We start from the raw sequence: 23376 nt of genomic DNA, 5'->3' as shown, positions 1-23376 counted from the left end.
GTGAATGAAAACTAAATTAATCATGGATTTAGGTAAGTCCAAAACAGCCAGTTTGGCACCAATAACATGAATATTTTTAATCAAAAGTTCAATGATATTTCTTTTGATATACCAAACTGTCATATACTAATTATTTAGATTGAACTTTACTAAAACCCAAAATCATATGTGAGATTTGAAAAATTGTTAGAGCTTGCACATGACTAAAGGAAAACTTTGTAACTAAAATTCCCACTCAGATGTGATATATGTAACAAGTATAGAAGTGAACACATATTCAAACGAACAAAAAAAAAACAGAGAGATCATATGTTTTTTTTCTTCGTTTTGCCACAATACGCCGATTAAACATTTTTTTTTGATATTTTCAGTACAATTACCAAGTTTTTTAAAATCTCTCTCTAATGCATATGAATATAAGAAAAGAAAAAAAAGAAACGAAACTTTTCTAGAATTTCTGAATGACAACAGAATTTGCGAGACCGGCTTGATCAATGGTCTGAGAAGGGTCAGTAAGTGGCTTTGGTGGGAACCCCATGACCTGTAGTGTGTAATTGATTGCATTCCCTGGTCGAGAAGACTCAATGAACGCACGAATGTCGTTGACAGTGTGATGGCTGTTGAACTTAGCTACTATACGTGTCCCATCACCGAGCCTAAGCTGGATCGAGGTGGATGGAAGAGTTTCATCTACTACAAAGCTCTGTGACGGTGATGAAACCGCTGCTACCTCGGATATTAGGCTGTCTAGGCTTGAAGCTGTTGATGAGCTGGCACCACCTAGAGTCCTTCCAACTCCTTGAAATGCAACCTTAGGTTTCTCTCGCTCCTATAGAAGCAAAATTGTTTCAGTGTTGTTACCACCATAGTAGTTACTGCATCTCGATACCGAACTGAACTAGTCCATAGTAGGTTAGATTTTAATTTGGTTATTATCATTGATGAACTGAAATAACTTGGATTAAACACTCTAATAGGCTATAAATACTGAACACCAAACCAAAGACGACATAAAGAGAGAGCAAAGAGGGGACTCACGGGGCATTTCTCGTCTCTTCTCATTAGATTGACATGTACTGGAGCTCTTTTATCAGCAGGCTCAAGCTCCTTTGGGCATTCAGACTTCCGAATGCTCTGCAATAACAAAAAAAAAAACAAATAATTCCAAAACCGAATTAAGAAAAGGGTTTTTTTTTTTTTTTAACTCAGTAGCTAAACTGTAAGCTATAACCAAAGAAAAGCACCACACTCACATCAAGAAAAGAAGCGTTCTCAGGATCATCCAACTTCCTCAAAGGTCCATCATCAACAGTGAATCCGTTAGACCAGAAAATAATATTGTGAATCACAGGCTCAGGCTGTTGAAGAGCAGTTGGCACACTATCTCCAGAAAGCAACCTCCCGGTACCAGTAAAGCTTCTAGAACTAGAAGGACGCTCAAGAGGTCCTTCATCAGCTCCTAGTTGCCTTGCTTGATTGAAAATCTCATCAACATCATCGTGTTTTGGTTCTTTCGTAGGATCCTGAACAAGCATACCACTGCAAACACACACACATAAAACAAAGCATATCAAGTTTCTGAAAGATCCTGAACAAACAAGTATACCACTGCAAAGATCCAATCAAGTTTTATTAATCATACTAATCCTCAACTGCATCACTGAGTTTAAACACAAGATTAAGCTACACTAATTACTACAATCAAACAATCTCATTAATATCTAATTCAATAAACCCTCGGATTTAAGGACACAACATAGTTAAAAAGCAGATCATAATGAAATTAGTTGAAAAATCAAAAGAATTATATGAAAAAAAAATCTGAAATCTTGAGATTTAAGGGTTTTGAAAAGCACCGACCTTTTCTCACCACCGGTGTAATACTCCTGAGGTCCATCGGAGTCACTATCGGAATCAGGTCCTGATCTACGGTTCAGATCGGAAAGCGTACGGATACCACCAGTCCGACCACTCGTTGGCTTCGACGGTTTCTTGTCCTTAGACGACATATCTCCCTCCCGCTGCTTTGATCGGAAAACAAAAAGAAAAACGATTTTGAGAGAGAGAGAGAGAGAGAGAGAGTTATTAGGAGGAATTAGGGAATCGCGAACTATGATAAAATACGCTAATAAGCTTTACGCGCTAACCAAGCGCGTTGACTCCACGTCCTGACTCGTGCCTTTGTTAATTGATTATGTGTTCGCTTATGCGCGTGTGCTTAGCGAGAAACAAGTCAGGATTAATTTAATAATTAGTTTAAAATTTTAGTTAATATATACTCTCGCTCTGTCTCACAAGATTGAAATTTAGTATTTTACACACATATTATAACAGAAGAAATATATGATTAATTTATAATTTATTATTTTCACTTTTCCACTTTCTCATTTTTACACTCCATACACTCTACAACATCAGTAATCATTAAAATAAAAATTATTAAAAATATTCAAAACATCAATCTTTAGGAGACAAATAAATTTTTCTAAAACTTCAATCTTTGTGAAATCTTTGTGAGACCGAAGGAGTATATATATATTTGATATTTAGTGTTTGAGAAATTATAAGATAGAACACCTTTTTGTATTATTTCCGAATAATCTTTTAAGCGAATTGTTAGCAGCGATAAAGTTAACAAATTTTTGTTTTTTTTTTTTCTTGTGAGCAATTGATGAATCTATGAACAAGTTTTGTAGACCTTTTCTTCACAAAGTGAATAATGCTTGCTTTTTTAATCGAAAGTGGAACCACTTTAGTCTAATCAGCTTTTAAAGTTGGAAAGAATCAAAATACCAAACAATAAAACCCATGTTCTACTGTCTCTTTTTCTGCCCATATTTTACCAAACTGATCACTTTATACACTTTATTATGGGTAAGTAGTCGGCAAGACTCCGCCTGAGCCAATCCTTAACGTCGGAGAATAAAACATGTCCGGTAAAGATGGTTCCAATGATCCTCATAGCTCCGACTCAGAGACTGAGTCAAACTCGAGTTTAGATTCCGGGACCGAGTCGAACATGAGCTCTGACTCGACAACTTCCACAGGACTGTCGGCGATCATACGAGTCTTGTCTGATTCTCTGCTTCGAACGGAATTGGCGGAGATGGAGATGATCAAGGCTCGTGAAGCAGCTAGGTTGGAAGCTGAGAAGAGGAGGTTGGAAATGGAAGTAGAGTTGACTCGGATGGTGCTTCAGACTCATTTGCAAGCGGCGGCGTCGTTACTCGTCGGAGAACAGAAGATTTCTCCGGCAGGGAGGAGGAGAAAGAGATCAGAAGAAGGTGAAGAACACGATGAGCCCTCCTCCTCCACCACAAGGTAATTAATTAAACTCAAAAACTCCCCTTCAGGCCTTCACCGTTAAAAGATCCGCATTAGAGAAACACTAACAAAGGTTCTGTAATGAATGCAGGGAAAAGAGTTTAGCTTTGTTGGGATTACTTCAACTTAACCTGATTTTTTGGAACTCTTTGACCTGACAAATTACAACAAAAAAAAAGTCAAAGTCAAAAGGTCAAACTGTCTTATGAATTGTGTACTCTTTATGTGTTTCGAGGGAGGATACTTCTTTACTCTTTTGTTTAACCTCTAATGAATAATTTTATTAATACAAAATCCAATAGAAGGTGTGTTGTTTAGTACCCTTTCTTCTAATTCTAATGAACGTTAGGCATAGTGAGGATTTAACAACTCGAGCTTATACATATGAAAATGTACCTTGCTCCTAAGAAGGGACCATGTAGCAAGTTTGGCCTCGAGCTCTTGATGGCATGTAGCCTACCCTCCTCATTCACTGTTGAAAGATATTGGTTCTTCTTCCATAGAATACAACAAACGTTTCAACTGTAAGAGAGAAAGTGCACAGTTTACGATTGTAACCGAAGTTGTTCTGTTTAGTAACTAACTTTGACTTTGTTCAAAAACAGAGTAAGACTGGACAAGAGAGAGAGAGAGAGAAACGTGGTGTGAATTACAACATACAATAACATACCACCAAACTCAATTGTAAGCTAACAAACAGAAAATGTATGTTGTTCATGTTCTTCAAAATTAAGTATGAATTAGTTAAGTCATATAGTAAGCATGACATGTTAAAATAGTAAAATACATCTGCATGACTGCATATATAGTTCTCACATCTCGATCTCTTTTTTTTCTTGTCATCTAACTAAACGCCACTGCAAATACAATCAAAATTGGTCTCAAGAAGATCAAACAACCAAAATCAGTTACAAACGTAGATGTAAAATTGTGCCTAAAAGCACTAGCGACGTAGCAAACTACGGTGATATCGGTATCAGTACACCAGCGAGCACTTCCCGAGTCTTTTCCATAGGGAAAATCTAATGTCTCGGAAAGTTCTCGCTGGTGTACCAATCCCAATATCAGCGTAGTATGCGACGTCGCTAGTGCTTTCAAGCACAATTTTTCCATCTACATTTGTAATTGATTGTATTTTAGCTGTTTCATTACTTGTTGTAAGAGGAAGAACACAAACAATCTCACCGTACATCTTCCTACACCAGCGAGATCCGTATCGCTACACCAGCTTTTCGATACAGGAAGTTCTGATATATGGTTAATTAACTGGTGTAAATTGGCCTGTAACCTTGGTCATGGCATCTATATCCAGCGAGTCGTCAACCTATGTAAAGAACGGTACATCTTCCTACTCATGCTTTTATTTTCTCATAAAAACATTATAGTTTGACAACAAAAAGTTATCTTCTCTTTCTCTGCCTTCCAGAAAATTAGATCCCATGCATTATATCTCAAACGCTAATGGCCAAAAAAATATTGAAGAGGAAAACATAATATAGTTGAGAAACAATCATGTACGCGTGAAACTTGGTAAAAACCATCGAGCTTTAGAGAGTTTAACTGACGAACAATCAATTTTTTTCAGTGACTCCATCTTTTGTGTCTCGAAATTGAAAAAAACAATTTCATTTTTCTTCTTTCCTTGAATACCACTGAAATAGATGGAATTTCTATGGAGTCCCTCAACTTTTTTATCGACGAGTACAGTGACACCTAGATCCAGAAGCATTGCCTCATCGCCCAAAGAATCAACTTGTTCATATATGGGGAACCCTGCTGATGAATAAACTTTGTAGACACGGAAAGACTCGGATCCAGACCTAGGTCTTATCATTCTTTGAACCTTGAGGACATCTCCTGTTACTGTGACTACCAGTTTTGTCTCAGCAACGAACCATGCATTACTTGGTCTACTACTTAGTCTATGTCTACGACGAAGCTCAAATCTAAACAGCTGCATATCACATTGAAAGATTTTTTGAGGAATCTCTCCAGAAAAATCTAAGATTGTGAAACTATTTATGGTGCTAGAGAAGTAAAGCTTGTGATCCTTGTAAACCATGTCAAGACAATGCGATAATCCCGGAACCTGGTTCCACGAGGTATCTCCTTTCTTGGCATAAAACACACACCAACTTCCAAGTCCCCAAAGAACTATATAATCTTCTTTGGTTTTCTCGTCAATCCAAATCACAGGGGATCGCACACCAAAATCTTTGACCTTCCTTTCGAATTGATCATTAGAAACGAGAAACCAATCATCTAAACCTCGCTCAATCTTTGTTGTTCCAAGTTGTGACTCCACAGATGGCAGATCAATCTTTTCGTGGGTAAAAAGATTCAAAATGTAGAGATTGTACCGTGGATCTCGCATAAGGCACTACAAAAAAGACGCTGGATAACGTCGGTATATTAACGTCAGTTGATAAACCGACTTAAAATTTTCGATTAGGAAGGAATTTTGCGTCACTTAAGAAACCGACATTTTGTTTTGTGTCATTTATCTAAAAGATTAAAAAAAATGATTTCTTCCATTAACATAATTTTATGAGCTTTCGATTGTTTCTCATCTCTTCCATTTACGAGTTCTTCGTCTAAGCTTCTCCTCGCTATGGTATATGGAGCTCTGATTTCAATCAATTTGGATTCAAGCTCAGAGGCGGAGAAGTAGATCTAAAATTGATGCTCTCTGTGACGGATCAAGCATCCTCTCATCTTGAATCCGCCAACTCAGGTATCGATTCTAACTTGGAACTTGATCGGAGATGTTCTTCGTTAGGTTTTCGAACATTGATTAGAATCGTGATAGTTTATGCGGAAAATTGAAATGTTAGTGTTTGAATGCATCGATCCATTTTGTTGGCTCTCAATTGGTACAGAGGAACTGGCCAGAGATTAAGTCACAGATTGACCTGATTCTAAGAGAAGCTTGGTTGCTCAATTTTCACTGTCAATATCGATTTAGAAAAAGGAGTTGATTTAAGCCAAGACTGCCTCAAGTTTTTGTTTTCCACGACTTCAATAAGTTGAGACTTGAGAGTATAATCTTTGAGGATCTTCAAGGAGCATCGTGGACTTGTTCCAATGTTTTAATTTGGTTGATTTACCCTCTAGTTTTGGCAATGATGTTTTTGGTTGCTCATCAAGAAGAGCAACTACGTATATGTTTTGTTTTACATGTCACAGGGGCATATGAGTTATAGCATAAGCTACAATAGGTGTGAATAACAAGAGATTGTAGCTTTTTCTTTAATCAAGATACTAGTATATGGTTTTGAGATTGTTTACAAAGTGTGAGAAGAGATTGCAGAATGTTAACTTAGGGCCTTAGACTGTTGGAGAATAAGTCAATTTTTAGTTTGGAAAAAGGTGTGGACGATTGATCAGGATTGGCAACTGATGCAAGAGGTAGAGATGTTACAGTTGGATTAGTACTACTTCCGGTTTCTTTTCCAAAATATGGTTGATCCTGAAGAGGTAATGGCTATTCCCTGTAGTAATCTTTAAACTGCCAAAATCTGAACAATTTATCTAGCCATTGGAGTTATATGATAAGTCTTTGGTTTTGTATTTCAGCTTCCTCTAAATGATGAACTGATTTTTTTGCTTGACTTCATTTGTTGAGCTGAATTTAGAATTATCTTGTGCAAGAGCAGGAAGGGAGATATAGAGGTTAACAACATGTTTCATCCAGCAGCATTTGACACTCTTCATCTATTGTATCAAACGACCATGTAAGAATCACATCACATCATTTTCATTATAGTATACTAATTAATTTTTATAATATTTATATAAGTCTGGTATTTGTATATGATTCCATGCCAGAACAAAAGCAAATAACTGAAGAGGAGAATTGCGAGATACATGGATAATAAGATGGCATATGTGTGTAACTGTTAAAGTGACATTTATATTCTATGTAAAACAGATTTATTTAATTAAGGGAGCTTTTATTTGAGTTCTTTTTGAAATTTGAGTTATTTTTTCAAATAACATTTAGATTTGAGTTATATATACTGATGAGCATAAACAATCTGGAGAAGAAACAAAAAAAACAAATACACGTCGGTTTACAAGTGAGAACACGTCGGAAGAAAATCGTTGCTAAGATTACTAAAACCGACGCTAATTAATCCGACGCAAAAGTAAGCGTCATTTTATAAACTGAAGTTAATATACTTAACGTCACGTAATGTTACGACGGTTTTTAAACCGATGTTATTACTTTAAAGTCAGTTTGAAAATGACGTTAAAGTCACTAATGACCGACGTCAAATACCGTTTTTGTTGTAGTGAGGAGCCAGCTTCCATAGGTTGCTATACACACACTCTTGGCAAATTCAACGCCAAGATCTTGCGTTTTGTAGAGTTTGTGTTTTTCCTCGGGATTGAACAACGTGCAATATGAATTGTTGTTGTCGTCTTCTTCCGGGAAGAGAATCAGCCAAAGGATCTGATGGTTTTTGGATACGACTTCTCTGGAAGCAGAGTACCAAGAGGAGCATACAGATTTAGCTCGTTGGAAATTAGCAAAGGTGAGTTGTTCCAACACTGAAGTCAAAAGATCTATAGGAAGATCGGACCAGTAGCTGGATACATCTGCGCTGAGAAAATTAGGGTTATGCTTATTCTCCATGAAAACTTTATGATCGGATGTTTTCTCTTACCATGAGCTGTTCCGTATTTATTACCCCGTCTTACTCCAACCAATACTAGGATTTAGGTAATCTTTTCTATGGGCCTCATCGGCCCAGTCTGTATAGCTCGCCAGTCTAAAGTTGCTAAGAATTTGTGAACAATTTAATTAGCCTTAGCTGGTTATGTTTCCATGTTTACTTAGTGACTTAGCTAATTAATACCAAACTGATACCAAAATATAGTGTGAACATGAATTTCATGATAATGCCAATGCAATATTATGTTACTCCCTCCGTTCTAATTTAACTGTCGTTTAAGGTTTTTGCACACAAATTAAGGAAACTATTAAATTTTATGTTTTGTTCTTCATTAATATATTTTATAATTTTTTTATTGGTTGAAACTTTAAAGGAGCAGGGATAAGATTGAAATATTCATCAAACATCTGCATCGAAAATCTAAAACGACAACTAATATGAAACAAAAATTAAATCCTAAAACGACAACTAAATTAGAACGGAGGGAGTACTATTTATGGATCAGAAGTCTATATTTAGACTAAAGTCAACATTTCTTCTAATTCCAATTAGGGGTGGGCATTTCTGTTTAAGTTCAGGTTTGGTTTGGGTTCGGTTCAGTTTGGTTTATTTGGTTTTAGTAAAACTCTAGCCAAACTCAACCGAAGTTAGTTTGGTTTAGTTTGTGTTTGGGTCGATTTATGTTTGGTTCTATTCGGTTTTGTTTAGTTGTAGTTTGGTTCGGTTTTAATTCGGTTTAAAAATCAATTAATGTAAGAAAATAAAACTGATTATGGTTTTATAAAGTTAATTAATCAAATAAATTAGAAAAATAGAAAATTAAAATTAATACATAATATTAAATATAATGAAATCTATATTATATTTAGTAAATTTTATTAAAAAGGTTAAAATAAAGTAAAATAGAAACCAAATGCAAGTAGTAATAGATAAGATCACAAATTTATAGTTTAAATAATATTATTAATTAATTTAAAAAATACATTGGATTAGTGGTTCGGTTTAAATGCCCACCCCCTATCTAAATGAATAGGTTTTTTTTATGGCTATATCCCCATTATAACTCCAGTGTCTAATTTAATTGTTTGAGAAAGAAGAAGAGCCGGGTGATCGTTACACACTAGTTGATTAATGGGCTAGGGATAAAAACTAGGCCATGAAAAGTCCAATATTAAACGGTGAAAAACCGACCTCGTTCCGTACCAAAAAAAAGTCATATTGGAGATGTATATTCTTCAATCGTATTGCTTTGTAAAATACTTTTTCTAGAGATATCTTCCGCCTCTCTCAATATTACCATGGAGAAGAACCGTAACCCTAAAACCTGGTCGGAGCTTCCTCTAGATCTCTTGAACTTAGTTTTCCAACGCCTCAGCTTTGTTAATTTCCAACGAGCTAAATCGGTGTGTTCGTCTTGGTACTCTGCCTCGAGACAATTCGTGCCCAAAAATCAGATCTACCCTTGGTTGATTCTCTTCCCAAATGACAAGAACAACAACAACAACAGTTCTTCTTCATGCACGTTGTTCAATCCCGGGGAAAAAGACAGACTTTACAAAACGCAAGATCTTGGTGTTGAGTTTGCAAAGAGAGTTTGTATTGCAACCTATGGAAGTTGGCTCCTTATGCAAGATTCAATATATAATCTCTATATTCTGAACCTATTCACCCTCGAGAGGATTAACCTTCCTCCTGTGGAGTCACAACTTGGCGAGATAAAGGTTAGACGAACCATACATGATTGGTTTCACATGTCACATAATCATTACCGGGGCAAGTCCGCAGCTATGACTATAGGATCCCCTGTGTTTTGGTCCGACGAGGAATCAAAAGATTATATAGTTCTGTGGGGACTTCGAGATTGGTTTGTGGTTTATACCAAGAAAGGAGATACCTCGTGGAATCTGTGACATGGTTTACAAGGATCACAAGCTTTACTGCTTAAGCAAGTACACTGGTACTTTCAAAATCTTAGATTTTTCTGGAGTGATGGAGAATAAAACTTCCAAGGTAGTAGTAGTATGCTCCTGCATAGATAGATCTTGGTCCTATTCAATTTTTGGCCCTGAGACAAAACTTGTTCTTACATTAACAAGAAAAGTCCTCAAGGTTGAAAAAATATGGAGTCCTAGCTCTAGAACCTGGTCCTTCAGGGTTTTCAAGATTTCTTCATCATCAGAGTCGTTAGAGGATTTTTATTATGAAAAGGTTGATTCTTTGGGTGACGAGGCAATGCTTTTGGATCTAGGCATCACTGTGCCCGCCAATGACATTGAGGGATTCTATAAAAACTCCATCTATTGCGGTTGTAGTCATGAAAACAATACAAGTAATATATTTCTCTTCAATCTCGAGACACAGAGGATAGAGCTACTGCAAAAATTTGATTGTTCGCCCCTTCAACTCTCTAGAGCTCGATGGTTTATACCAAGTTTCCCTCACAAGTCACAAGTGACTGATCTTAATTATTAGCTATGTTTTCCTCCTCAATATTTTTTGTTTTTTATTTGCTTTTAATAAGTATGTTGTTTTACACTATTAAGGACGTGCTAGTTTTTAAGTTAATGTGATATATGTATACACAAAGGATAAAAATACCAATGAAACTAGCAAATGTGTACAAGATGATACGCTGCTTGTTTAAATGAGCTTTTGTTGTGGAATAATCTCTAGTGTTTATTGGTATAAAGGTAAGCTCTGAAAGTTAACTTTTTAGGTATTAGGGTTATGACAGGATCTGCAGGGGAACATCTTTGAATTATTTCAGAGTAATATTTTATACTAGCGAATTTGATAATCAATACTTCAAAATAAGCACAGTTGAAAGACTTTACCGAATTAAATTAGTGAAAGAATCTGTAGCGAGACGGAGAAAAAAAAAATGAAAGAGTCTATAAACAACTTTAGTAGACATTCCCCCTAATGAGATTATTTTTTCTCAATAGCTAACAAAACAAGTAACAACACAATCATCCACAAAGAATGTAAAGGGTATCCTACTAAAAGCCGAGAAAGTAACATAGCCCAAAGGGATATAATTAAGTAGTTATTTTGAAAGTTAACTTTTTTGATATAGGGGTTTGAGATAATGGGATCTGATCTGTCTTTATAGCCCATTGATCAATCTGTGTGGTGATTTGTGAATCAAAATCCAATATAAGCTGTGTTGTTCAGTCCAATATTCACTAAGTCAATGGTCTGTTTCTCCTATATTCAATTATATTCCAGTGTCTGATTCAAATATTTGAGTAAGAAGAAAAGAAGAACTAGCTAAAAATGTATATAAATGTCAAGGGGGATTATTAGTTATACTAGGATAGTACCCGCACTACACCGCAGGATTGTTTTATATAATTTTTTTTTTATTATTTTGGATAATTTTATATGTGTTTGTAATTAAAAAATCATTATGAATATAGTTTTTGACAATGTTCATTGGTAATATTTTTGGTTTTAGGTTTTTGCTATTATGTGTTGCTAGTTTTATTATTATAATGAAATTGTAGATTAAAATCAATTTTTTTTCTTGTATTAGGATGTATTGGAGGACTATTATGATTGTTAGTTGTTTTATTTTATCAATTTTGGCATTTGATATTTAATGTTTTTATCAACACCGTGAAGATTTTTAAGAATTTTTGGTTTTTAAAAAATTGTTTGATTGTGTTAGATCAACTCTACTTCCTTACATGTTTATGAGATTAGTTAATTAATTATTAAACATATAATGAAAAAATGTTTTTTTCGCTTCGGAAAAATTAACTCATATGAGTCGAACTTGTGTTCAAAATTGTCCAACCATTCTATTCTTCGGATATGAAACCTAATTTATTTTATGTTTAATCAAAAAATAAATCCATCAAAACATTTTTTTTGTCATTAACATCTCATTTTTGGGGTTTATGATTGGGCTTTTGATATGATGATGGGGTATGGTTCACCTTATGTAAAAGTAAAACCCATTCTAGTTATATATACTGAAATCAGTCATACTACTAGTGTATGCTGAGGAAGGTTCTCGTTGAAACAAAGTTTGAACCACTTCGGTTTATATATTACGGTCAAGTTTGGTTTAATTTCATTTAGGCGATGTTGTTTATCTCACGTGGCAAAACAATATGCCCTGTGCTTCATTTTTTTTAAAAATCTATTAATTTATTAAAAATTGACAAACAAATCAAAATATTAAAATCTATACTCAAGTTCAAGAGAAAAAGTGACATAGAAGAAAAGAGACTTAATATAGGTTAAGACATACTGAGTTGTATTATTTGAAATGTTTTTATTGACTAACGATTTTACTGAGATGTCAAGCTGAGAAGAACCTAAAATGTTGAGTTGTTAGATGAGGAGAGCAACACATTCTTGTTTTATTGTATTGATTATTATACATATACCTCTTAGACCATGTTTATTGGTGGTATGTAAGGGGTTTTTAGGGGGGTTTTAAGTAGTTTTTGGAGAAAAAATAAATCAGAAAGGAAAAAAAACTGAAGAGATCCTCTTATATAGCAGCCTCTCTTCGGGTTTAAGAGACGGCACGTGTCTCTCTTTGGTTGGACGAGAGAATAATAGAGGCTCAAAATTTTTTTTGTTTCGCGATTAATTTTTTGGTTTCTCTCTTTCTCTCGTTCTTTCTTTCTTTCTCTCTTTGTGTCGCGATAAAATTCTCGATCCGAGAAAAGAAGTTCCGATGAATCGGAGGTTTAAAAATCAATGGAGTGTTGGGTCGGAGGCGATTTCCATCGGCGGAGATCTTATCTCAGTACAATAGTATGATTAGGTTTAACTGTTAGGTTTATTTGATTTTGTAACGCAAATTAGGGTTTTTGATGTTTGTTTGAGAAATTGGGATTTTTGGTGTGTTTGTGTTCCGATTGATAATTGAGGCTTTAAACGGATTAGGGTAATTTGATGTGCATGTGTTCCGATTTGGTCAGTTTGTGTTCCGAGTAGGTGTGTTCAGTCATTGTTTGTGTTTGTGTTTAGTGTTTGTGTACCGATTGATAAGTGATTTTGTGTTTGTGTTTGTGTTTAGTGTTTGTGTTCAGTCATTAGTACTTTTTGTTGTTTGTGTTTGTGTTTGTGTACCGATTGATAAGTGATCTTGTGTGTGGGTTAGACATGATTCTAATAAAACAAAGTATATTGAATCTGCGTTTAGTCTAATTTTAACTGGAACCGTCCCTTGTAGCTTCTGCATTTTCTCCAGATTTTGTCATCATATCAGCGGGATTTGATGCAGCTAGAGGAGACCCATTAGGATGATGTGATGTAAGCTTCATATTCGAGGGCTGTAATTTACAACTCTCGGTTCTGTTCTAATCTTGTTTTTTAACAGGTGACACCGGCTGGCTATTCTCGAATGACACAGATGCTGGGTGATCTATGCGGTGGGAAAATGCTAGTTATTCTCGAGGGCGGGTATGTGTTTTGCCGTTTTTGAATAAGCCTCTTATTTTTTAAGGGCAGATTTTGAATAGTCTCTTGTTTTTGTTAAATGCAGTTACAATCTTTGCTCCATATCTTCTTTTGCTATAGCAGTGATCAAGGTTAGTCTCTATTTCAAACTTGATATCCTTTAAATCTGCATTCTGATCTGGCTTAATCTATAAAGGTGCTTCTATTTCAAACGCATCACATAGATTTATAATTAATCCTTCTCTCCATTTATAAATTGCACTTCTGTTGTATTATGTATTAATGTTTTATTATGTTTTGTATGTTTGAAAATTAATAAAAATGGAATATTTCTTTAATTTTATAAAATCTTAAATGTTTACACATTTATATCACTTCTATTCTATTTAAAATTTTAGAATTTTGAAAAACAATATTTTCAAAAATAAGAGACCCATAATAAAAACCTACCAATAAAAGAGAAAATTTTATCTAAGAGATCATGAGTTCTTATATTCCAAACAGTACACAATTAATTCATAAAAAATTTAAGAACTCCCCTTATATGAACCCCCCAATAAACTTGCTCTTAACTAACTATTACGGCTTTATATAAGATGGAATATATAATTAAATGTATTGGTATCTGCTTAAAAAAGTTAATTAATAATTTTACTATACAAAAGATCTATAGCTATAGATCAATTTCACATTGTCACAAAGGACGAGTTAATCTTAACAGCTTCGTAGCCACTCCTGCTTCATATTTCTTATCAGACCAACAATCTGTATAGATCCTTTAGCTGCAAGTTCATAAAAGTCTAACTAAGTATTTAGGCTAGAGAAAAAGGTCTAAAAGTATGAATTCTTCAACAAACGTACATATATTATATAGCATACTAATCACAGAAGCAAACATGTAAACCGTAACATTTGGACAAAACTCAACGGACGGTGACTTTTAAGGGTGGTGTAAGCACAACCGTGACTTATTCATCCTTCCCCAAGTCTCACCTCCTTCCTTTATTTCCAACGCAATCTCTACGAACCAAAATCTAATTCCCATCATATATATACTTACTAAACCGACTCTGATCAATGCCATAACTCACAGTTTTAGACTACTTGCGTGTTAGAATAAAGATATGACTATATCCAAAATCTTTATTGTATAAAGTATATTCGGTAGTTTAGATTCTCTTGTACACACTATATATATTTACGTATCAATGAGATGAACTCCTCACGGAGATTACATAGATTCTTACATGGTATCAGATTATGTGGCTTTTCAGGCACAAGTATGATGCTCAGGGCAATCTCGCATGCTACAAAGCTCGTCTCGTAGCAAATGGTCGTCCTCAACAGGTTGGCATGGACTGTGATGAAACTTTTAGTCCCGTGGTTAAGCCGGCAACGATACGTGCGGTTCTTGGAGTTGCGGTTTCTCGAGACTGGCCATTACACCAATTAGACGTCAAGAATGCATTTCTCAATGGCGACCTAGACGAGACGGTTTACATGCATCAACCCCCCGGGTTCGTTGATCCTTTGAAGCCCAATCACGTTTGCTTGCTGCGTAAGTCACTCTATGGCCTTAAACAAGCCCCCCGTGTATGGTACAATTGTTTTTCGACGTATGCTAAACGGTTTGGGTTTACACAGAGTAAGTGTGATCAGTCTCTTTTTGTTTACAATAACAACAAGGAGCTCGCATATCTCCTTCTCTACGTTGACGACATCGTACTCACGGCGTCTTCCTCTCGCCTTTTTCAATCCATCATCTCTTCCCTTCATACCAAATTTGAAATGACGGACCTTGGCAAACTTCACTACTTCCTTGGTATTGCGGTTTCGCGTGATGACTCCGGGTTGTTTCTACAACAATGATAGTATGCCACTGAGATCCTCGCTAGGGCGTCTATGTCCAACTGCAGCCCTTGTCTTACTCCGGTGGATACTAAACCTAAACTGCCTGCCGATGCGGGACCACCGGTTGCTGACGCTACGCTGTATCGCAGTCTTGCGGGCGCCCTCCAGTATCTCACCTTCACCCGCCCGGACATTGCCTATGCAGTTCAACAGGTGTGCCTTCACATGCATGATCCTCGTGAGGACCACTTCACCGCCTTAAAACGCATCTTGAGGTATGTCAAAGGCACTCTCACACACGGTCTTCGTATGTATCGGTCTTCGGTGGACAGTCTTGTCGCATATTCTGACGCTGATTGGGCGGGCTGCTCCGACACACGACGTTCCACCTCGGGCTACTGTGTTTTCCTTGGTGATAACCTGATTTCCTGGTCTGTTAAGCGTCAACAAACGACTTCCCGGTCCAGTGCCGAAGCTGAATACCGTGGAGTGGCAAATGCGGTTGCAGAAACCTCTTGGCTGCGCAACTTGTTTCTTGAGCTTCACATACCGATGTCCAAGGCTACGACCGTTTACTGTGATAATGTCAGTGCTGTCTACCTCTCCTCCAACCCGGTTCAACACCAGCGTACCAAACACATTGAGATCGACATTCACTTTGTAAGGGAACGAGTTGCTCTCGGTCAAGTTCGTGTGCTCCATGTTCCATCCGCCTACCAGTATGCTGACATCTTCACCAAAGGATTGCCATCTCCTGTGTTTCTCGACTTTAGGTCCAGCCTGAGCGTTCGTCAACCTCCCGCGCTGATTGCGGGGGCGTGTTAGAATAAAGATATGACTATATCCAAAATCTTTATTGTATAAAGTATATTCGGTAGTTTAGATTCTCTTGTACACACTATATATATTTATGTATCAATGAGATGAACTCCTCACGGTGATTACATAGATTCTTACATTGCGAAGCACCAAAAACCTTTTAAAACTCTCAAGGTCAAGGTTTCCAATGCATCTCCTTTGGATCATACACTCTTGACTCATGAAAAATAACAGTAAACAACATATCATCGACCGCACAATACTGTTCTTGCCACAGAGCACTCAAATTATCTACTCCTTCCCATGACTTCAGTTTAGTTTCTTTGGGCTCCTAAGCATAATTAAGAACAACGCTTATCCATCACGTAAATCTTTTTTTAAGGAGAGGTCAAGCTGCTGCTTCAGCCGCCAAGACCGTCTAGAGTAAAAAAAAAACTTTGATTCTAAGTTTTCCTTATTTCAAGTTTTGTTGTGTGTGGTTTCCTTTTAATCTTTGTTCTCAAATGCTAACGATTTTATGATAATCTTTGTCTTCTGTGTTATGACAAGTTTTGATTATTGTCCTCTATCCGAATTTTGCCATTGCTTGGTTTGTTCTTGTTATTTAACGAACCATATTAAACCGGGTATGTCGTTATATGTGCAAAGAAGAATATATGTAGTATTGATTAAACCGACAAAATAAAGTAGTACTATTTTGACTTTTAAGCCCACTTATTTTAAAAACTAAGCCCAACAAAATAAGATCAAGTTTAATAGAAAAAATGACATGGAAGAAAAAGGACTTTCTATAGGTTGAGACATGTTGAATTATATTATTTGAAATGTTTTTATTGGGTAGGGATTTTATTGAGATGTCAAGATGAGAAGAGCCTAAAGTGCTGAGTTGTCAGATGAAGAGAGCAACATATTCTAGTTTTATTGTATTGACTAGTTGATTAATGGGTTATAAAGACTAGGCCAGAAAAGCCCATAGCTTTTGTTTTCACCCCTATATTTAATAGTGGAAAAAAAAACGAACGACCTAGTTTCTACCAAATATACAACCCGAGATGGCGAGACGCATTCTGTTGGAAGTTGATCATGTGTTTAATGATCCAGCACAAAGAAATTCAAAGGAAGAAGGGGTGAAGATGAGTGAGAGAGCAGAAGTAAAGGAAGTAGAAGAAGTGTTCGGCTAGAAGAAGGAAGAAGAGGAGGCGACAAAGAACGAGGAAAACAAATGAAGAAAAAAGGCCATTGGGCCATAATTAAGCAAAAGGCCCATTATACATATGGGTGTCGTCGGTTTAAAACAGTAAAACTAATTAGGGTAACTAAAATTTGCCATATGTACGTATATATATATATATGTGTTGTTGTAAGAAAACAATCGTTTCTATTTGGAACCTTTGAGAAATTTCTTGTCGTCTCTCTCATTATTTTACAATGGAGAAGAACCGTAACCCTAATTCCTGGTCAGAGCTTCCTCTAGATCTCTTGAACCTAGCTTTCCAACGCCTCAGCTTTGCTAATTTCCAACGAGCTAAATCCGCGTGTTCGTCGTGGTACTCTGCTTCGAGACAAACCGTGCCCAAAAATCAGATCCCTTGGCTGATGCTCTTCCCTAAAGACAAAAACAAAGACAGTTCTTCATGCAAGCTTTTCAATCCCGAGGAAAAAGACAAACTTTACAAAACGCAAGATCTTGGTGTTGAATTCGCAAAGAGTGTTTGTAAGGCAACTTATGGAAGTTGGCTTCTTATGCAAGATACAAAGTGTAATCTATACATGTTGAATCCATTCACCCGCGAGACGATCAATCTTCCTCCTGTGGAATCACAACTTGGCATAGAAATTGAACGAACCACAGTTAATTGGTTTCGCTTTTATCACAGTACCGTGTCCGTAGATTTGAGTGTAAGTTCCCCTGTGTTTTGGATTGACGAGGATTCAAAAGATTATATAGTTCTGTGGAAACTTCAAGACTGGTGTGTGGTTTTTGCCAAGAAAGGAGATAACTCGTGGAATCCGATTCCCGAAACTTCAAATCTTTGTGACATTGTTTACAAGGATCACAAGCTTTACTTCCTAAGCAACAATGGTACTTTCAAAATCTTAGATTTTTCTGGAGTGATGGAGAATAAAACTTTCAAGATAGTAGTAGTATGCTCCTGTACAGGTGGATCTTATTCAAGTTCTGGTCCTCCTCAACTAAGTAATTCATGGTGGTGCCTTACTGAGTCAAAACTTGTAGTCACAATAACAGGAAAAGTCCTCAAGGTTGAAAAACTGTGGAGTCCTAGCTCTGGAACCTGGTCCTTCCGGGTTATCAAGATTTCTCCATCAGGGGTCTTTAACGCTTATCAAGAAGCTAATTCTTTGCTTAACGAGGCAATGCTTTTGGAACTAGGCCTCACTGTGCCTGCCAGTAACATTGCGGAATGTAAGAAATATGAAATTGTTGATTCTTTGGGTGACGAGGCAATGCTAGGCATCACTGTGCCCGCCAATGACGACGTTGAGAGATTCGATGCAAATTCATCAGGGATGTTTACGAAATATGAAATTGTTGATTCTTTGGGTGACGAGGCAATGCTTTTGGATCTAGGCATCACTGTACCGGCCAATGACATTGAAGGAATCAATAAAAATTCAATCTATTTCAGTGGTGGTGGTCATATTGAAAAGAACACAATATTTCTCTTCAATCTCGAGACACAGAAGATGGAGCGGTTGCACAAATTTGCTTGTTCGTCGTCCCTTCAACTCTCTAGAGCTCGATGGTTCTTACCTAGTTTCACTCACAAGTGATTCATCTTAATTAGCTATATATATGTTTTCCTCTTCAATGTGTTTTTTTTTTTTTTCTTTTTGGTTTTGATCAATATATAGTTTGTTTTACACTATTAATGTTTACGTGCTAGATTTTTAAGTCAAAAGTGAAGAATACACTATGATAAAAATACAAATCAAACTAGCAAAATGTGTGAGAGTCGTGGAATCTAACTTATGTTTATTGGGATACAGATAAAGCTCTTTTTGACTTGAACATGAAGGTTTAGAACTTAGATATCTCTCTTTCTCTCTCTCTTAGTTTCTCAGTTACTACCATTTATGTATATAGTCCCAACCTTTAAATTACTGTCCTTTTCCTTTCATTGTAATTTTCACCTTTATTAGTCGCTAGTTGCTACTAATCAATCACACTAGTACAGTTATCTTATGTGCAGGAGGAAGTTTTGTTCTTTGCTCTTTTGTTCAAACTCTAATGATTTTTTTTACGAATACAATATGTGTTGTGATTTGGTGAATAAAAGTCCAATATAAGATGTGTTGTTCAGTCCTTCCTTCTAATTCCAATGAATACAATTTTTAAATGAATTTTCCAATATACACTAACTCTATGGTCTGGTTCTCCTATATGATTAGTAGTATATCCTATCAAATTACAAAGTATCTGATTCATATGCTTGAGAAAGAAGAAAAGCTGGGTCAAAATGTAAAATGTAAATGTATGACAAAGGGATTGTTACACTAGTTGATTTAATGGGCTATAAAGACTACGCCAGAAAAGCTCATACTGTATATAACATACCAAAAAAAAGGTCATATATATAATATTGGAGATGTACTTATTCTTCAAACGTGTTAAGTTTGTAAAATCTTTTTTTCCGCCGCTCTCAGCATTATCATGGAGAAGAACCCTATACCCTAATACCTGGTCGGAGCTTCCTCTAGATCTCTTGAACTTAGTTTTGGAACGCCTCGGATTTGCTGATTTTAAACGAGCTAAATCCGTGTGTTCGTCTTGGTACTCTACTTCGACCGTGACAAAAAATCAGGTCCCTTTGCTGATTCTCTTCCCCAAAGACAAAAACAACAACAACTCATGCACGCTGTTCAATCCCGAGGAAAAAGACAGACTATACAAAACGCAAAATCTTGGTGTTGAATTTGCAAAGAGTGTTTGTATTGCAACCTACGGAAGTTGGCTCCTTATGCAAGATCCTCTGTATAATTTATACATTTTGAATCTATTCACTGGCGAGAGGATCAATCTTCCTCCAGTGGAGTCACAGCTTGGCATGGTAAAGGTTGAGCGAACCATGGATGATTGGTTTCACGTTTCACAAGATATGATCACAAGCACTTCCAAAGGTATGAACATAGGCTCCCCTGTGTTTTGGATCAACGAGGAAACCAAGGATTATATAGTTCTATGGGTACTTGAAATATTGTGTGTGGTTTATGCCAAGAAAGGAGATACCTCGTGGAATCAAATTCCCAATATCTCAGATTATGATTGTGACATGCTTTACAAGGATCACAAGCTTTTCATCCTAAGCGACACTGGTACTTTCGAAATCTTAGATTTTTCTGGAGTGATGATGGGCAACGACAAAACTTTCAAGCAGGTAAGCTTATGTATGGATGAACCATGGTGCGGTACTGAGACAACAAAACTTGTAGCTACAGTAACAAGAAAAGTCCTCAAGGTTGAAAAACTGTGGATACCTAGCTCTAGAACCTGGGCCTTCCGGGTTTTCAAGATTTTTTCATCAGGGAAGATCAAGAAATGTAAAAAAGTTGATTCTTTGGGTGACGAGGCAATGCTTTTGGATCTAGGCATCACTGTGCCCGCCAATGACATTGAGGGATTCTATAAAAACTCCATCTATTTTAGTGGTAGTCATGAAGAGAACCCAACTGATATATTTCACTTCAATCTCGAGACACAGAAGATGGAGCTACTGCACAAATTTGATTGTTCACCAGCTCAACTCTCTAGTGCTCGATGGTTCTTACCAAGTTTGACTCACACATGATTGATCTTAGCTATGTTTTTTTTGGTTTTAATCAGTATGTTGTTTTATACTCTATTAGTAAGTTAAAAATGTCTACGCTTATACAAACTGATATGCTTAAGTAAGCTTTTGTTGTGGAATCTAACTAGTTTCTATTGGGATTAAGATAACGTTCTTTTGAATGTTCATCTTTTCGTTATTAGGTTTGAGAGATAATGGGTTCTGATCTACTGGAAGGGGAACATCTTTGAATTATTTCAGAACAATCTTTCATAGCAAATTTATAGAGAATACATTAAAATAATAAAAAAAAGTTTTTTTACAGAATTAGTTTAAGGAGTCTATGAGCGAAAGAGTCTAGCTATATATATGAACAACTTAAGTAGACATTGCCCTATTGTGATGATTTTTTCTAAATAGCTGTCAACACAAGCATATTATGCACACCACATAGCATGTAATTGTAAGCATATTATCCACACCACATAGCATGTAATTGTAAAGGGCCAAGTGTCTGAAGAAAGTAACAGAGTGAAAGATTGTTCTGTTTCTTATTATTCAATCCTTGAAGAGGTTACATTGCAAGATGTTCTCTTATATAGTTACACAAGATTAAACCTAGATTCTAGAGTGTTCCTTGATCAGCCAGCTGTGAGAGATTACGTGGCATCATCTTCATCAACTGGTCCCAACACCTTGAATCGATTGTGCAATGTCACTATCGTACACTACAAGAAGAATCGTTATTGATAGCACATAAGGATAACACGGTTTTCATAACTGCTATTAAAAATAAATTCAAAAGTTTTGGTCCTATGTAATAGCGTTTGAAAAATGCTATGATTAAAAATCACTAAACAGTGCACAAAAAAAAAATCACTAAACCAAGAGTTAAAATAACTTATTCCATCGATATATATGCAAAACTTTTCCTCACCCTTAAACACTTAAAACATTTTTCTTTTCTTAAGCATCGGTGACCTAAATTTTTTTTCCCCCAAATTAGAATTAGGGCAATCTGAGAGAGTCGGGAGATGAGATCTCCGTGTTCCTGACCTAAGGAAGAAGATGAGAGAGAGACTCACAATCTTTCAGGAGAGAAAGACTCATGAGTAATGAAGAATTAGAAGAGGCGGATCTGGATGAGACGACGGTGTGGAACTCCTATGCAAAAATTGGTTCAACTAAGAAGTGGAAAAGGTGGATCTGGTGAAGACGACGGTCCGTCCTCCTGCAATCCCGCCGATCTCCATCGTCTTCGTCATGAGTTTACTATCGGGGAAACGCTCGTCAGCTAGGAGCATTTCGACAGGATCCTCCGTCATCGTAACACCAGCCATATACGTAATCTTCTTCTTCTTCTATCTGGTTTTCAATTAATTAAATCATATGGGTTTCGCAAAGTCTTGATCTTTGATTTATAAAGTTTCTTAATTGGTTACATGGAAGAGAAGTCACATCAATTGCAGAGAGACTATCAATGTCTTGTGTTAAAATTGTTGTGTCTGAATACAAACAGATGTTCCTTGGTGAATTGAGTATGTCTTATCTCTTATCTGCTCCTATTGTAAGCTACCAGACATTCTTGTGATTTGGATCTGCAATTCAGAGAAGCTGATTGTGTGTCATTTTGCAGTGTGAATTAGTGGTGAGGACTGCGAGGAATCTGATTGTGGTGACAATTGAGTTCAAGGAGACCATGTAAGTCACTTACCTATCTCGTGCTACTTACATTTTTTTAGCAAGCCATCTTCCGCTTGAAAGCTTTTATTCTATGAACTACACATTGGTGATTATAATGTCGAACTTATGGCTGATATAAGGTGAATGCTTTTTTATCCGATTCTCTACTTGTTTTATAGATAACTTTAGTGTTGATTCTACTCACCCATAAGTCTCTGATTTTTGAGTTTGAGCTAAAATTTCTTTATTTGATCTGTCAACATTTTGGGTTAGTGAATATCTTCCTTTTCTTTACCACAAAAGCACCTTAGTATTGTATTAACGAGTTGAAATTATTGTATTAATTTTGATCAATTGCACATTCATCTGGATTTTCTCAGTTTGTCAAAATTTGGAATCCAAGAAGATAACAACATACAAAGAGGTAAAACTCTCTTCTCCATTAATAATTTGTGACGTAAACTGTGAGTTGTTTATCTAGGCCAAAGATTTGTTGTGGTATTAAAATTTTCAGTTGCAATGTGAGTTTATCTGTTTTTAATGTTATACAGAGAGAAGAAACAACTATTAGCGATGTTGGAGGTGTATACAAAGAGAAGAAGGAACAACCATTTTAATATTGGTACAAAAGCTGTAGCTTTTGGTGCTGGATGGCAAGGCATAGTTGAACATTGGGTGTTTCTATACATGTGGTAATACCTATTTGTTTTATTGCTCATCTACAAGAGGGAACTTGGAGTAGAGGTATGTAACTATGTATACTCTTGAACTGTAATGAAAAAACAAATCAAAAACATAAGCTTTAAGTTGAT

The 23376-nt window shown here is 36.2% G+C and overlaps 4 protein-coding genes, 1 long non-coding RNA gene and 2 pseudogenes across 9 annotated transcripts; 5 read left to right on the top strand and 2 right to left on the bottom strand.

Annotated features, from left to right (window-relative positions):
- Positions 1–215: 215 nt before the first annotated feature.
- On the bottom strand, positions 216–2295 carry LOC104731299 (plant UBX domain-containing protein 3). The gene is made up of 4 exons (XM_010450623.2): positions 1861–2295; positions 1254–1539; positions 1039–1134; positions 216–829 (listed from the first exon to the last, which is right to left on the bottom strand). Exons 1-4 carry the CDS (start codon positions 2007–2009, stop codon positions 449–451), a joined length of 912 nt encoding a protein of 303 aa, XP_010448925.1. The 5' UTR covers positions 2010–2295; the 3' UTR covers positions 216–448.
- A 370-nt stretch (positions 2296–2665) lies between these two features.
- Positions 2666–3641, top strand: LOC104731298 (uncharacterized protein At4g22160). The gene is made up of 2 exons (XM_019233810.2): positions 2666–3321; positions 3416–3641. Exons 1-2 carry the CDS (start codon positions 2930–2932, stop codon positions 3480–3482), a joined length of 459 nt encoding a protein of 152 aa, XP_019089355.1. The 5' UTR covers positions 2666–2929; the 3' UTR covers positions 3483–3641.
- A 1193-nt stretch (positions 3642–4834) lies between these two features.
- On the bottom strand, positions 4835–7966 carry LOC104733397 (putative F-box protein At4g22165). 2 transcript variants are annotated; one of them, XM_087478866.1, is made up of 3 exons: positions 7607–7966; positions 5271–5704; positions 4835–5204 (listed from the first exon to the last, which is right to left on the bottom strand). In XM_087478866.1, exons 1-3 carry the CDS (start codon positions 7961–7963, stop codon positions 4835–4837), a joined length of 1161 nt encoding a protein of 386 aa, XP_087334992.1. In that variant the 5' UTR covers positions 7964–7966. The 2 variants fall into 2 exon arrangements, with proteins under 2 accessions (XP_087334992.1, XP_010451277.2); XM_010452975.2 differs by having other exon boundaries at positions 4835–5704.
- LOC104731296 (uncharacterized) lies at positions 5625–7298 on the top strand. Of its 4 annotated transcripts, none has more exons than XR_015574795.1 (4): positions 5625–6058; positions 6204–6801; positions 6981–7058; positions 7153–7298. It is a non-coding gene; the product is annotated as an uncharacterized LOC104731296 (long non-coding RNA). The 4 variants fall into 4 exon arrangements; XR_015574798.1 differs by having other exon boundaries at positions 5682–6058; positions 6683–6801; XR_015574796.1 differs by having other exon boundaries at positions 5708–6058; positions 6901–7058.
- A 1255-nt stretch (positions 7967–9221) lies between the features above and the next one.
- Positions 9222–10669, top strand: LOC109127928 (putative F-box protein At4g22165 pseudogene; annotated as a pseudogene).
- Positions 10670–17522: 6853 nt separating this feature from the next.
- LOC104733396 (putative F-box protein At4g22165) lies at positions 17523–18887 on the top strand. The gene is made up of 2 exons (XM_087479926.1): positions 17523–18401; positions 18600–18887. Exons 1-2 carry the CDS (start codon positions 17523–17525, stop codon positions 18885–18887), a joined length of 1167 nt encoding a protein of 388 aa, XP_087336052.1.
- An 815-nt stretch (positions 18888–19702) lies between these two features.
- On the top strand, positions 19703–21097 carry LOC104733395 (putative F-box protein At4g22165 pseudogene; annotated as a pseudogene).
- Positions 21098–23376: the final 2279 nt, after the last annotated feature.

The sequence above is a fragment of the Camelina sativa genome, chromosome 12, assembly GCF_030686135.1.
Source record: "Camelina sativa cultivar CO46 ecotype springtype chromosome 12, ASM3068613v1".
Classification (NCBI taxonomy): domain Eukaryota; kingdom Viridiplantae; phylum Streptophyta; class Magnoliopsida; order Brassicales; family Brassicaceae; genus Camelina; species Camelina sativa.
Note: the sequence above shows the minus strand (reverse complement) of the source record. Positions and strands in the feature narration are given on the sequence as shown.

Excerpts from the sequence above, each read along its gene's own strand:
- LOC104731298 (XM_019233810.2), top strand. The coding sequence starts at position 2,930 with ATGTCCGGTAAAGATGGTTCCAATGATCCTCATAGCTCCGACTCAGAG. Across the intron at positions 3,322-3,415 it reads CCCTCCTCCTCCACCACAAG|GGAAAAGAGTTTAGCTTTGT; the intron begins GTAATTAATTAA and ends TAATGAATGCAG.
- LOC104733397 (XM_010452975.2), bottom strand. The coding sequence starts at position 7,963 with ATGGAGAATAAGCATAACCCTAATTTTCTCAGCGCAGATGTATCCAGC. Across the intron at positions 5,705-7,606 it reads TCCTCACTACAACAAAAACG|TGCCTTATGCGAGATCCACG; the intron begins GTATTTGACGTC and ends TCTTTTTTGTAG.
- LOC104731299 (XM_010450623.2), bottom strand. The coding sequence starts at position 2,009 with ATGTCGTCTAAGGACAAGAAACCGTCGAAGCCAACGAGTGGTCGGACT. Across the intron at positions 1,135-1,253 it reads AGAACGCTTCTTTTCTTGAT|AGCATTCGGAAGTCTGAATG; the intron begins GTGAGTGTGGTG and ends TTGTTATTGCAG. Across the intron at positions 830-1,038 it reads GAAGAGACGAGAAATGCCCC|GAGCGAGAGAAACCTAAGGT; the intron begins GTGAGTCCCCTC and ends TTGCTTCTATAG.
- LOC104733396 (XM_087479926.1), top strand. The coding sequence starts at position 17,523 with ATGGAGAAGAACCGTAACCCTAATTCCTGGTCAGAGCTTCCTCTAGAT. Across the intron at positions 18,402-18,599 it reads CTGGAACCTGGTCCTTCCGG|AGATTCGATGCAAATTCATC; the intron begins GTTATCAAGATT and ends GACGACGTTGAG.